Source organism: Centrocercus urophasianus, unplaced genomic scaffold (assembly GCF_019232065.1).
Source record: "Centrocercus urophasianus isolate 14NV4802_14NV808 unplaced genomic scaffold, USGS_Curo_1.0 seq_23, whole genome shotgun sequence".
NCBI lineage: Eukaryota > Metazoa > Chordata > Aves > Galliformes > Phasianidae > Centrocercus > Centrocercus urophasianus.
In genome coordinates this window covers 9,614,734-9,627,597 of record NW_024884789.1, presented here as the reverse complement: position 1 = coordinate 9,627,597, position 12,864 = coordinate 9,614,734, and the positions used below count along the sequence as shown (strand labels likewise).

The 12,864-nt window shown below is 39.0% G+C and overlaps 1 protein-coding gene across 1 annotated transcript in view; it reads right to left on the bottom strand.

Moving 5' to 3' along the window:
• FBN1 (fibrillin 1) overlaps positions 1 to 12,864 on the bottom strand; it is a 147,033-nt gene that overhangs the window by 112,247 nt on the left and 21,922 nt on the right. The window contains exon 5 of the mRNA XM_042824402.1: positions 11,827 to 11,922. Within this exon, the coding sequence (XP_042680336.1) occupies positions 11,827 to 11,922 (96 nt within the window). The remainder of the gene's footprint in view (positions 1 to 11,826; positions 11,923 to 12,864) is intronic.

The following is a 12,864-nucleotide window of genomic DNA, read 5'->3' as shown; positions in this document are numbered from 1 at the left end:
TGTTAAATGAACACCATTAAAAGTAGCAGTATTTCTGTACCTTAGAGCCAGAAATAGCAGCCTTCTAGAGTTGTTAGAGCTTGTTCGTATTTCTGGCTTATGTCTGTGAGCTTTTATCCAGAATTACTAGCTGACATTAATGCATGGTACTACAGCACAGAGCTTTCTCATTAACCTCATGTACCTTCTTAAAATCTGGCAGAAAATAGTCTGTCTGCATCAACTCTGAGGTCTGATTCAAAGCCCACCCAAGTCCCCGGGCATCCCTTTCTCTGACTTCACTAGGGTTTCAATCACCTCCGTACTTCCTTCCTAAGAGGTTTCATCCAGGCTTCATTCCCCTGAACACTACAGGACTTCCACCATCTGAGTTTGAACTGATGCTATTGGTATTTGTATGTACAGTTGGTATTGGAGATGGTATTGGTCTGTACAAGCAATATGAGTTTCTTGTAGCTGCTGTTGTGCATGAAATGTACGCATAATCCATCCTCTGGTCATAGCCAAGCAAAGACACAGAACGAACATAAGCCACTGCCCACAGGGTTTTGGCAATAGCTTACAGTAAGTGGCAAATAATTACTGGGTTTGATGCTCAGCGTAACATTAACCATCTTGAACATTTCTGGTATTTCTTTGGATACAATGAGCAGTTGCCTAGAAATTCCACTTGTACTCTTCAGTGAGGAGTCATGACGTAATGTTTTATAAGATTACCCAAGTATTATGAACAAAGAACGAAAGTGAATGTGCATGTGGATATGCAGAACATACATTTACCCAATTTGTTTGAATGATCTCAGACACTGAAAAACACACCTCTCATATCAAGAATTCCTTCAGCAAACATACACTAAGAACAATAGCAGTCTCTAAACAGTGGCAGATGTCAGCAGGGCCTTGTGCAGCCACACTCCAGACAACTAACATTAACGATTCAAAACTAACTCGTCTCTTAGTCTGTCCTCTATCACACTGAATTCAAAGGAAGCATTTCTACCGATTTCAACAAGGGCAGAATACCAATTCTGGTATGTTTTGGGGATAGCTGAATCCTTGGAACTGCAGCAAGACTTTGCATCACAGTAACAGAAAGAAATTCCTTCCTGCTTGAGACTGAAGCAGACATCGACGATATAGGCTGAAGGAAGTTGTTATTTCTATTCAAAATTCTGAACAGCTGTTTTCAAGACAGATTAAAAGATTTTTCAATGTTTGGATTCAACTCAAGAGCTTTATCTAATGCATACTTCGTATTTGAGTATTTGTTGAATTAGAAATTTAATAGAGCAGCTGAGTATTTTAAAATCTTTTGGAAGATGTGAAAAAGGGATGTGAACTCTAGCACACCCTGTAAAACATAAATTTCTTACCAAAAGAATATGTTATTCATGTGCTCTGTACATTAGGTCAATTATTACTCACTTTCTTTGGAGAACAACCAAGTGCCTCCACCCTTTATAACAGAGAACTGTAATCAACCGTAGTAAGAATAGCAGAGCTATTCTAATACATGTTGGTGGCTCAGGCCCTAGCTCAGGAAAGTTTGAAGAGTAAGAGACTGAGAGTGATTTGCCATCACCTCTACTTATTTTTATTTTTAAAGAGAGAGGGAAGAAAATTGATGTTTCCTTTTATGCCTCAGTAAATAATTTCAGTTTAACAAAAAAGGGGGAAAAAAACTTTTTTTTTTTTTTTTTTTAAATGAATGCTTTAAATTGGCCCTCCAATTTAAACACTTCTGTTATTTAATGACAAATTCCATAAACATTCTGAAACTAATATTTCTTCCACTGCACGCCTTTCATTTCCGCTAACCCAATTTAACCTCTCATCTTCCTTGTAGTCAGCAGCTGTACAAAGCATTTTTTTAATACTGACATCAGCAAGTGACTGAAGTGCTAGTGCTAGATTCAAAATGCCTTCTAAAAACATGACTTTTTGTATTGAATTTGGAACTGAGTTTGATACAACTTGTACTGTTAGTTTAATATAGTATCACCTTTCATGAAGCCATATCTTGTTGGGTTCCTGCTGGGACCTTAGAGCTGAAATAGCACAAGGTTTAATGCATGGCACTTCATTTTGCCCAGAACTGACACAGGCCAAGAGAAGCATTTCAGATTATTTAGATAACCACACAGATTAAATACCCAGCAAGGTAGCTTGCTAAGTCATTCATCATTTGCCATTCCTGGACCGTGCTCACGTCTAGCCATGTTTTTACTAGAAGAGCCATTCAGATGGATGGAATGCACATCTCCGCTGGTTTTCCCGGCCTAAGAAGCAGTCTAAACTTCTCAACCTGCTTTCAATGCTCTCTTCCTGTGAGATGCATGAAAGTACTAGGCTAGATGCCCTCCGCCATCTTTCTATCATCCTACCTCACCTGCTTCTTTTGTTTTTCCTTTGTGACTTTCTGTATAACAAAACATATCTTTCCTTACTTTAACCCCTCAAGAAGCTGGCACCAACAAACTGTCCTCCTATTTCTCAAGAATCAAGTCCCTGGGATAAGTAACACTGTGTCACAAAATTCTATTCTACACATAGTATCTGCATCAACAAACTATACCTTAAAGGAGTCACTGATCTAACACTGACTCTCCTTTCACAGCACGTAACACTTCTCCCTTTTTTAACTGACCATTTCAATGGCAGATCTTTTTGCCTTTCAAGCCTGCAGTCTGGAAGTCATTTTTGACCCTGTGGTTTCTTTTGAAGCTTGTATTAATCCGACTGTAAAGCTGTCATACTACCATTTTGCGGATCTCTCCAAGTTACCACCCATACTGTCCCACCGGGACATGGAGATTCTCATAAAGGCTTTCATCGTATCTCAGCAGGACAATTATAATTCATTGCTTGCTGGTTTTACTATTACCTCTTATAAACATTTCAGGCTTAAGTAGTATTCTGTAACTTATACTGCTCAGCTGAGCTGAAATGTCTGGACATACTATTCCAGCACAGAGACACGTCCAATGGCTCTCGAGGAGCATTTCGAAGTGTCTCACTGTAAGACTCATCCTAATTGCACTTTAAAGGAATTATACAGCATGCTTTTCACAGCAAATGCTTTTTGCTTTCTTTCTTGTCCTAGTTCTCAGAAACTGAAGCAGACACAGGAGTTTTTGTGAGCTTAAAATCCCACTTGACTTAGGGACCTGGTTTCCTTCTAACTCAGATGAAATTAACAGTCAAGACAGCGGAAAAAATCTCAAAGCATGTCTATGATTTTGCTTATTTGCATGCTCCTTAACTGTACCAATTACAATATAGAGTATTTTCAAGCTAAAATCTCATAGTGAAAAACAAACAGAAACAGTGAATCACAGAAACACAGCACTAAGAACAATGTGATGCTGTGACACATCAGCATAGCAGGCATAATGTGATGAGCATGAATGAGTACTACAGCCCAGTAAATTACCTCTGTGGATTTGAAGTGCATAGATTGTTCATATTCACTGGAAGAACATGTCCACAATTTTGCCAATTACCCTGAATTCTACTACAAATTTGCCCTCCTTTCTCCCCTCACAGTCAAGCTTGTCAATATCCAGTCACAGAGCGTGCACCAGCAACCCCAATATGTAGCCTTACAGAGGTCTGATTATACATGGGACTCTGTAGCAAATTGGTCTCCTGATATTTTTATTTTAAGTAACAGAAGTACAGCCACTGTCAAGTGCAAGCAGAAAACATCACCTGCTACTTTGTCTGCAGTGTGTAGTACTGACGTCATTAGGAGTTAAAACCATTCCCTACCCCACATCCCACAGAGCAGTGTAAGTTTGTCAGCTCATTTCATATTTTTAAACAAATTGCTCAATTTTCAGAATTTTATTAGGCAATAATATATGCTTTCATTTCACAGCCTCAACGAATCATTGTCAAATACACTTCAGACGATATAAAGCACAAATAAAAACAAATAAATAACACCTCCCCCTACCCCCCAAGCACACACACAAACACACACCACTACTATCAACAAACAAAACATCCAGGATTATGAATGTCCTGATAGAGTTAGCTCTGAATCTTCCTTCAATGGCTAACAGGCTTGAATTGGATGTGCTGCAACAAATCACAGACTAAACTACATTTCACACATTTTCTGGGAGGTGACTGGACAGAGTCCTAGACAACCTGCTCTGGTTCTGCTCAAACAGGAGGAAGTCTCTTCCAGCCCAGAGTGATTCTGTAAGATGAAAAGCTTAGAAAGTATCCCCTCTCTCTTCTGTAATTCTTACAGCTTTATTAAAATCAAACAAACAAAAAAAGGGAATAGCTTCTTTGGTATGTCAGAGTCACTCCACTGAGTGACCGATCTCCCCAGTATCGCTAAAAACTTATCTTACAGTAGATTCAATAGGGCTATCACGAGCAGTGGGAACAACATATGCAATATAAGCATCTCATCTTACAAAAGCAATGGCTTAACCTCAAGACTAAGGAGAGCTAAGAAATCACTATCTACACAAAAGAAAAAAAAAAACAAACAACAATACAGTGAATCTAATCAAATATCACTAAATTTATTACCACTGCTGCAATGTCAGTGAGGTCCTTCTGTCTCAGCACACCAGAGCAGGGGCTCTGTCCCATGTTCACACACAGTGACATAGACATAAAGCCCCAGCAACCACTTCCCCAAGGACAAACTGCAAGCATTCTCCTAAGCTCCCATTCCCCTATGGCTGTCAGCACTTCTGTCTTGGAAAAAGAAGTGTTAGAGAGTCACATCCCAAGGAGTAAAGAGGTGAGGACCCTACTGAGACTCCTGGAGATCACCTGGTAAACTTTGCAACACTAACTGATGAGGACAGAGCTACTGTAACACAGTCCCAGCATCACCCAGCAATTTAGTGTTTGTCAAGTTAAAAGTCACATGCTATACTAAACATTCATGAAAAAAAGCAGTGCAGAATCCATCCCTTCCAAATGAGGCCTGGAACAGGAATTATACCACTGGAAAAGAAAATTAAGGCCATGGCTCAGCAACCTGAAGTTGAGGCTGCAATTATGCTAGCCTACCTGTGTTAGCACAGCATGGGCAATACCAGCAGCAGACACATGGTGAATGTGTAAGATCACAATGCAGAACCAGGTGCTTTCTTATTTCTGTTTTAAAACATGTAAGTGTGTGCTTGCGTATCTGTGTATACACCCACACACTTCACTAACTTTCAAGATTTTCCTTTTGTTGTTGGTTTTGTTTTGTTTTTTAATTCCTTATCTCTAGCTTTTACACGTCTTTTTACAAAGAAAAAAAATGAGTCTTGGTTTCTTTACATAAGGAAATTCCCTCTTTTTCCAAAAGAGACTCTTTTTTTTCTTTCTGGATAAGGAGTGCAAAGCCAGACTGTTTTACAGCATAGCAGAGTTTGGAAAGTGATCTTTCTCTTAAGGCTTCTTTCATTTTAGACCTTATTTAGGCCTCTTTTCTTTTCCTACAGCATTTCTCCAGAGTGCCAAACCGTACAAGCTGTCACTGAAAAAAATTATAAAAACCACTCAGTCATTATTCCTGAACTTCTCGAGGCCAGTTGGAAACGCAGAAGTGACTGTCCTTACAACCACTCTTAGGCAGTTATTTCCTATAACTTTTTGCCACTTCTACGCTGAAGTAGGATATGAGCTATTTTTCTAAATGTAACAGATTTCTTCAACTCTGTTACAAATATGTTGCAAGACAACTTACATATGACATAACAGTAACACTGACCATTTTGAGCACCTTTCCTTAAGATGTATTTTCATTAGCGTTTCCTAGCTGACCTACATAGAAGAATTGTTTTTCTTGGAAATGCCCTTGTGAGTTTATCCTTGCATTAGGTAAGACCTACGAGATTTTAAAAGAATTCTCTTTTCTTTGTTAGAAAATACCAGTCTTAAAAACACCTAAGCTCTTAATCACTTCAAAACAAACAGCACCAACAAAACGTGTGACCAAACCTGAAGAGGAATCGTATGTACCAATATTTTCATTCTTTCTGTTGTAACTGAGCTACTTTACATTCTTAACAATTCATAGGGACCTACAAATGGGGAGACAGCTGACATTTGAAAAAGGAGAATATTGTGATGGTACTAAGAAGGCAAGAGTGGTTTGAAGACATTTACCCTGAAGGCCTCGAATGCATTGCTGTGCTGCAAGGACAACTAAAATCAACAAGAGCTGACTCAGCCTCTCAGCACACACAGAAAATCTGACTTTTGTGATACAACATCAGACAAATTCTTCCCAGTTCCCCCTGGAGCTCTGCAGAGCACAAATCCAGCAGTGCAGGCCACTCAGGAAGTTTTATCTTTCAACCACCTCTACTGTGTACAGAAAAGTCACATCCATGTTAATGTAACATCCTATAACCAAACAAACATGGACATCTCTTTGTGAAGGTAACTTCAACAAACCCTTCTGATGAAAGCACAGGGTCCATTCTTTATTTCCTAAGGCACGACCAAGCAGACCACATAAACAAAGGCAGCGCAAGGTTCAGCCCCTGACTGCAGAAAGCAGGAATGAATTTCTTGTGGAGCAAAGGCGTGCCCAGAGGCTGCCAGCACACCTGGAGGTAGGCGTGGGGTGCAGCAACACAGCTGTCTGCAGTACAGGAGAATGATCTCAGTGACCCTCCTGTGAGTCCCTTCATGACCTCCGTGCCAGAATCAAATCACACCAATTAGAACAACACAACAGTTTCATTCAAATGTTTGTACGGTAATTAAATGTATCAACACATGCCATTACCACTTAATAAGTGTTTCTACCTTGACCAAAGCACGGGCTCCTCATTTTGTATGCAACTCCACTGTCACAACTAAAACCGAGTCAAAGCAAAATACAAAGGCAGGCCAAGCAATACCTTGCTGCACATCTAAAGGTCAGTGCCCTTAGCAGCCAATCAGGAAGGCATGGAAATACAGAGAGGGCTGCCAAATAGCTGAATGAAAACTCTGGATTTGTTTGACTGAAACCAAAACTCAATTTGGAACAAAATGTAAATGTTCAGCTTCATGTACAAAAGTTGGAGTCCTTACATCTCACAAGAGACCTAAGCCCATATGTACTGAATCATTTATGGATCTTGATTAAGGTTTAAGCATATATTTTAAAGAACATTTTAAAACACGTTATGTGGTATTTTCAGATGCTTTATGTATAGAGCAAGCAACACACAATAGCTGGATAGTGTATTCACAAGAAGCAGAACAATGGATAAAAGCTTTCACATACAAAAGACCCTAAAAACGCTTTTTGGCATTCAAAAACAAACCGAGCTGAGTCCTGGTCCAAAGATCTATTGATTATATTGCTAAGTATTCTAAATGGTCTTAAATCACACATACTAATTCTGTATAAACTTACTTCCTCAGCGTTAAGCTGCGGCTTTGGTTTAAAAAAATGTAAGAGCTCCTCATCCATTCAACTCAACTTTTTTCACAAAGATATTCTTAGCTGCCGATAATGAACTCCTGTTTTAAAACTGGAAGATACTAAGGATGGCAACATGAATTAAAATTCTAATAAAGAAAGTAAAACATCAGTCCATGACTAAATATATTTGATGTCAGCCTGAAGCAATCTTTCATAATTTATGGATTCAGGGGAAAATGGTGCATTAGAATAGTTACTCCAGGCCTTCAAGCTTAGCCATCCTTTAGTTTGCTGCTATAATACTGTACACACTGTATTCATGTTGCAGGGCTGAAGAAACTACACGTCTATGTCAACAGATGTGTTTCTTGGAAGACAGCTACAAAAATCAAGTTTATTCAAATGTTTGCCAGCTACCATATGCTGCAATACTACTTTAAATGCCACATAAGGCTTTGGGAACATACTTTTACTGCTATCTACACTTTGTTATTTACTTTCCGTTTAGACTAAATACCAGAGACGGGGCACACTAAGGGGTGCAGTGTCCTCTTTGTGAAAACATTCTGCTCGTTGTAATATTTAGAAAGCAGAAAACACACACGGCACTACACTACTCTCGACCACTTTCAGCGGCTGCAGTTTCATAGAGAGGCTCTGGGAAAGATATTTTTACATATGGCATTAATTCTGGGAACTTTTAATAATGGCCAAATATAATTAAAAATTAGGCAAAAATTCCTGCCATGGAGCGAGCAGTACAGAAACAACTCTGTCTGAAGAAAAAGCAATCATTTGCTCATATTCTGAGTCCAGAAAAACACAAAACACACGTGGTACATTTTTAATATTTGAACTACATCAGGCCCTACTCAGCTCCTATGTGAAGCGAGTGGCAGAACTCCAAGATGCAGCAGGACTGAGCCCCTGATGTTGTCATAAGCATTCAAATAAACAAACAGGGCTGTAACACATTCTAAGCTTCCACTGTGTTCCTCTAACTGGATCCAGACAGAAAAAGAAAAGGACATTTCACTACACTTTTTTCAATAGCAGAATAACAACAATATACGATTTTATATTCTATGGAAGTGACTCTGCAACTATCCAAACGTCCAAAGGAAAAGAGATTCAAAGAGATCGAGATTGCTACTATGCATTAATTTGGAGGACATCGTTCTATCAAATCTGACTGGGATGTCTGATCTCTCTGAGTCTGTAACATCTCTTTTGGACATCACTCAGGACTTTCATCAAATGCATGAGAGAGGGATGTTTTCAAACGATTCCAAAGTGGGCAACTAATGTAGCTAGCTCAATTCCCCAGGCTCTATTTACAGACAACAAAAAGAGCTGGCGATGTTCTGAATCATCCTCAGGGAAAACTAAGCTAAATCTCTGACTCAGTCTCTTCAGTGACTCTTAAAGGAACTGCAAAATCTGTACCTCATTCATTATTGAAAGTTAAACGGTGTAAAGGTGGCATCCATTTCTTAACCCAGCAGAAGAAATTTAGGTTTGCTTGCACCTTAACTTTTCTATAGCCTGTGATTTATTTTTGTCAGCAATACGACTAAACGATATGCTGCAAGCTGAGTACACAACTCAGGCACACCTCTCAGAACTCAGGACTAACTCTGAAAGCTTTGGCCATAATCCAGCAAGACCCTTAAGCATTTGAATAACATTATGCACATTGACATCTCAAGTTTGCATTTAAATGCACGTCAAAGCCCATCACCGGATCACAGCCAGAGAACTCAGCACCTTCCAGAATGAATGGTTAAAGTTCAAATTTTAACTGAGTCAATATGCATGAAATATTTTCCCTTCTGGACTGTGTATATTAAACATATCTTAAATTGCTGTAGGAAGCATTTCCCAACTCCACTAGTTTTTTACTGTTCAGCTTGCATCAAGTTCACCTTTTTGATGAACATTATCTCAAAGGAAAAGCAGCTCCTCTGTGTTTATGATACACCTGCATACACTTGTCAGTGTGCTCAGGAGGCTCCCCCAGCTCTGGAAGGGCACCAAGCACACAGACACAGCTTAGGAGCTAATGATACATGTGACGGACTTGGCCGCATTGCAGTTATCAGTCCAGCCCTCACAATGCATTTCTCACTGGTGACATGATATGCACTCTCCCAGAACACGAAGAGGAACTCCACTGATAGTAGTGATTGTAAAAACTCCTTTTGATCACATTTTGTGGAGCTTTATACCAACATTAACACTTCTAAGCCACACAAAAAGTAATTTGTGGGCTGAAACTCTTCAGTGCTTCTCCCACAAAAAATAAATACATAAAACTGCTGATGCCACAGGTGTGATGGAATTTGCTGCACTGTGAAACAGTAGGTCTTTTACCAGATAAGCTCTTTCATTATGCATGTATTTGAAACCATTGACAAAGAAGTCTTGTAAATATTCATTAACAATCATATGGTCAGCATTTACTGAGGTACTACCAACCAAGCTAATTAGTCTTACAAATACCGGACAAATGTATGGAAAATTAAAACATCAGACATAAAACAATGGGCTGCTGAACTTCAGAAACTGGCTCAAACACTAGGAACATTTTCATTGCTTTCTATATCTGGTTATTAGAACAACCTCCCTAGATCTGGTTGCCTCAACACTTTTTAGTCAAGACAGTTCTAAGCTACGACACACGCAGCAATGGCTGGAGTACACCTGGCTCTGTGACATACACACCACAAACACTCTGCCACTCTTACTGTTAGCCAGTGCTTGCAGAGAAAAGCACTGTGTGATATGCAGTGGTAAGTTACTTACATCACTGTTAGCCTGTGGCATGGCATATCCTAGAAGTCAAACCACAGCCAAACACATGGAAAATATGCATGTCACAAAACTGTAGCACTTCACATCACATTCATATTGAGAAATGGTATTTTCACAACAATCTGCCTCTCCTACTTCTCCCAGAAATGGGATAGGTTCAGAGATTATTTCTCTTGAGTAATTTCCCATTTTTTCCCCCTCCAAGCTTTGGTTATTTAAAAAAAAAAAAAAAAAAAAAAAAAAAAAAGAAGAAGAAATCTCTCTCTTTGCAGGGCATGAAACTTGTCAATTTATTTATTGGAAAATGGCCATCCACGCATATACATCAGAAGCCCACTAGGGAACATCACAAATCCACATAACATTCCAGAGCAAGATCCAAAATATGGATCTCTTTCTTAGTTGACAGATGTGTAAAATCATATGCAGCCAGACAAGTCCCTAATGACCACACAGGTGCACGTGCTGAACAATGCAAGCCTACTAAGATCAGCATGAGCTTATACTTGAAAAGTTATCTTCAGAAAACATTTTTCTGATGGGATAATGTGATTCTGGGACCAAAAAAACACCACACCCTTTTTTAGAGGAGGGGAACATATTAGCTCAGCTAGGTAGAGAGGCTGGAGAGAATCCCTGTGAAAGAAGCCAACTGTCAGAGGTTTTCTGGGAAGATATGACTATCACTTGGCCTCAGTACTGCAGTGATCTTTCACTAGAAATACTGCACCATATTAATGTGTATGTTCTCTTTTACTGATAACTACAGGATCAAGCACATGTTCTAAGTAAAAACTGCTCATGGATGGCACATACAGACTACAGCTTTCCACTTCAATTGTGCTCAAAGACATGTAAGGGATTCCATGACAGTATGACTTGGCTCAAATGGCTTTGTGTCACCAGTTTCACACTCCACCCGACACTAGGAAGGAGCCCTGAGGGACTGACTGAAGCTGTTAGCAGGCTTCAGCCCAATCAGGTGGAGTCAAACTGGCCACTGCAGATTAGGCAACATAAAAACAGCATTGAATAACCCCGTTCAGAACTTGCACAGCTCCAGACTGAAGGCTCAAACCTTCACCCATGGAGAACAAACAAACAGTAACTGCTTGAAATTCAACAGATTTGTAGAAATACTCAAAACAACCATAACCTAATGTCATGGTTTTATTTTTCCAAACTCCAAGCTTAACCAAAGACAACATTTTCCATTCTTCTTGCTGAAGAATGAGACTTTCAATGAAATAGATCAACTGCTAACTCTATCAAATGAAAATGTATTATTTTAAAGATTATAAAATTTAACAGGAGGCTTATGCCTCAGTATTCCTTGCTGCATCTCTCTCAAATGAACAATTGGTTGAATATCATGAAACAAAAAGCATATACCAGATGAGGCAGTTGGCAGTTGGATAACAATACAGCTGTGCAAGATGGGAAGCAGAACTGAATAACCTCTGCCATAATATAACACACGAAACACAGAGGCAAGGTGCTACTTATCACTGGTAAGCAAACATATCAGAGAGATGCAAACAGCTCTTCTGATGACTTAATAACTAAATCAAAGCTTGGGTAAAAGCAACCATCAATATTTTTCATTTGTCAGCTTTTCCACATACCTCTTTCACACTGGGGTCCAGTAAATCCATATGTGCATGCACAGCGGTTTGGGGCAACGCATCTTCCTCCGTTAAGACATCCATTTTCACAGACAGCTGTATCAAAGGGAAGGTAAAAGTAGTCTTTACTATATTATTCCCAGAAAAATAGGAAACTACATGCCTAACCAGCTCAGGTAAACTAGTAAAAAACAGGACATGTTTTTTCTAGAATCCTTTGCTATTTCCTGGCCTCATTAGTATAATGAATTCATCTTTTCAAGGAGGTATAATGTAAACATGCTAATAACCACAGTTCCTCTGACCTCTCAGAGCCTCTTTGATGACCTGACAATTCCACAACTTTGAAATAACGTCTCTTTCAAACTCTCAACAAAGAAGCACAGAAAAAGTAGAGATTGCTCATAGAAGGTGCAGGTGAAAAACGCACCTTCAAATTCTCAGAGGTGTTCCCGATATTCAAGCACATTTACCCATACATTCACTTACTCTGCCATCATTTAAAAAAATAAAAATAAAAATTCTGTTTTAAAAGGCTTGTTACTGGTGTTTAATAATCCATGATACCAAACAGGAGAGCAATATGCAATCAGTGTCTATTCTGATTTAGTTAATCCATGATTCCTTGAACTACACAGTCACTAGAGCCCAGTTTTCCTCACAATAAAATCCAAAAGCAATTTCCTTCAAAAATAATCAGAAAATGTAACATTCACATGAAAAAAAGGTTTTTAAGTACAATTTGATGCTCATTGAGTAATGTTATTCTTTGTTCCGTTCACGTTCACTGCAGTAGAAAGAACGTTTCCATTTATCCTCTTTTATCCACTTGATATTTCACAGAGAAGGCAGAAATATAATTCTTAATCCTTTCACCATGTGATCCTCTTCCAGATTATTAGAGTAAATTCCTGGTCTCATTGAAGTTCATGTAAAGTGTGCCATTGACTTTGACAGAGCACAAAAGGTTTTCATTAAATAAGCTAAACACATTTTCTCTGTCAGACCAACAGTTCACTAGATAGCAAAACGACAGCC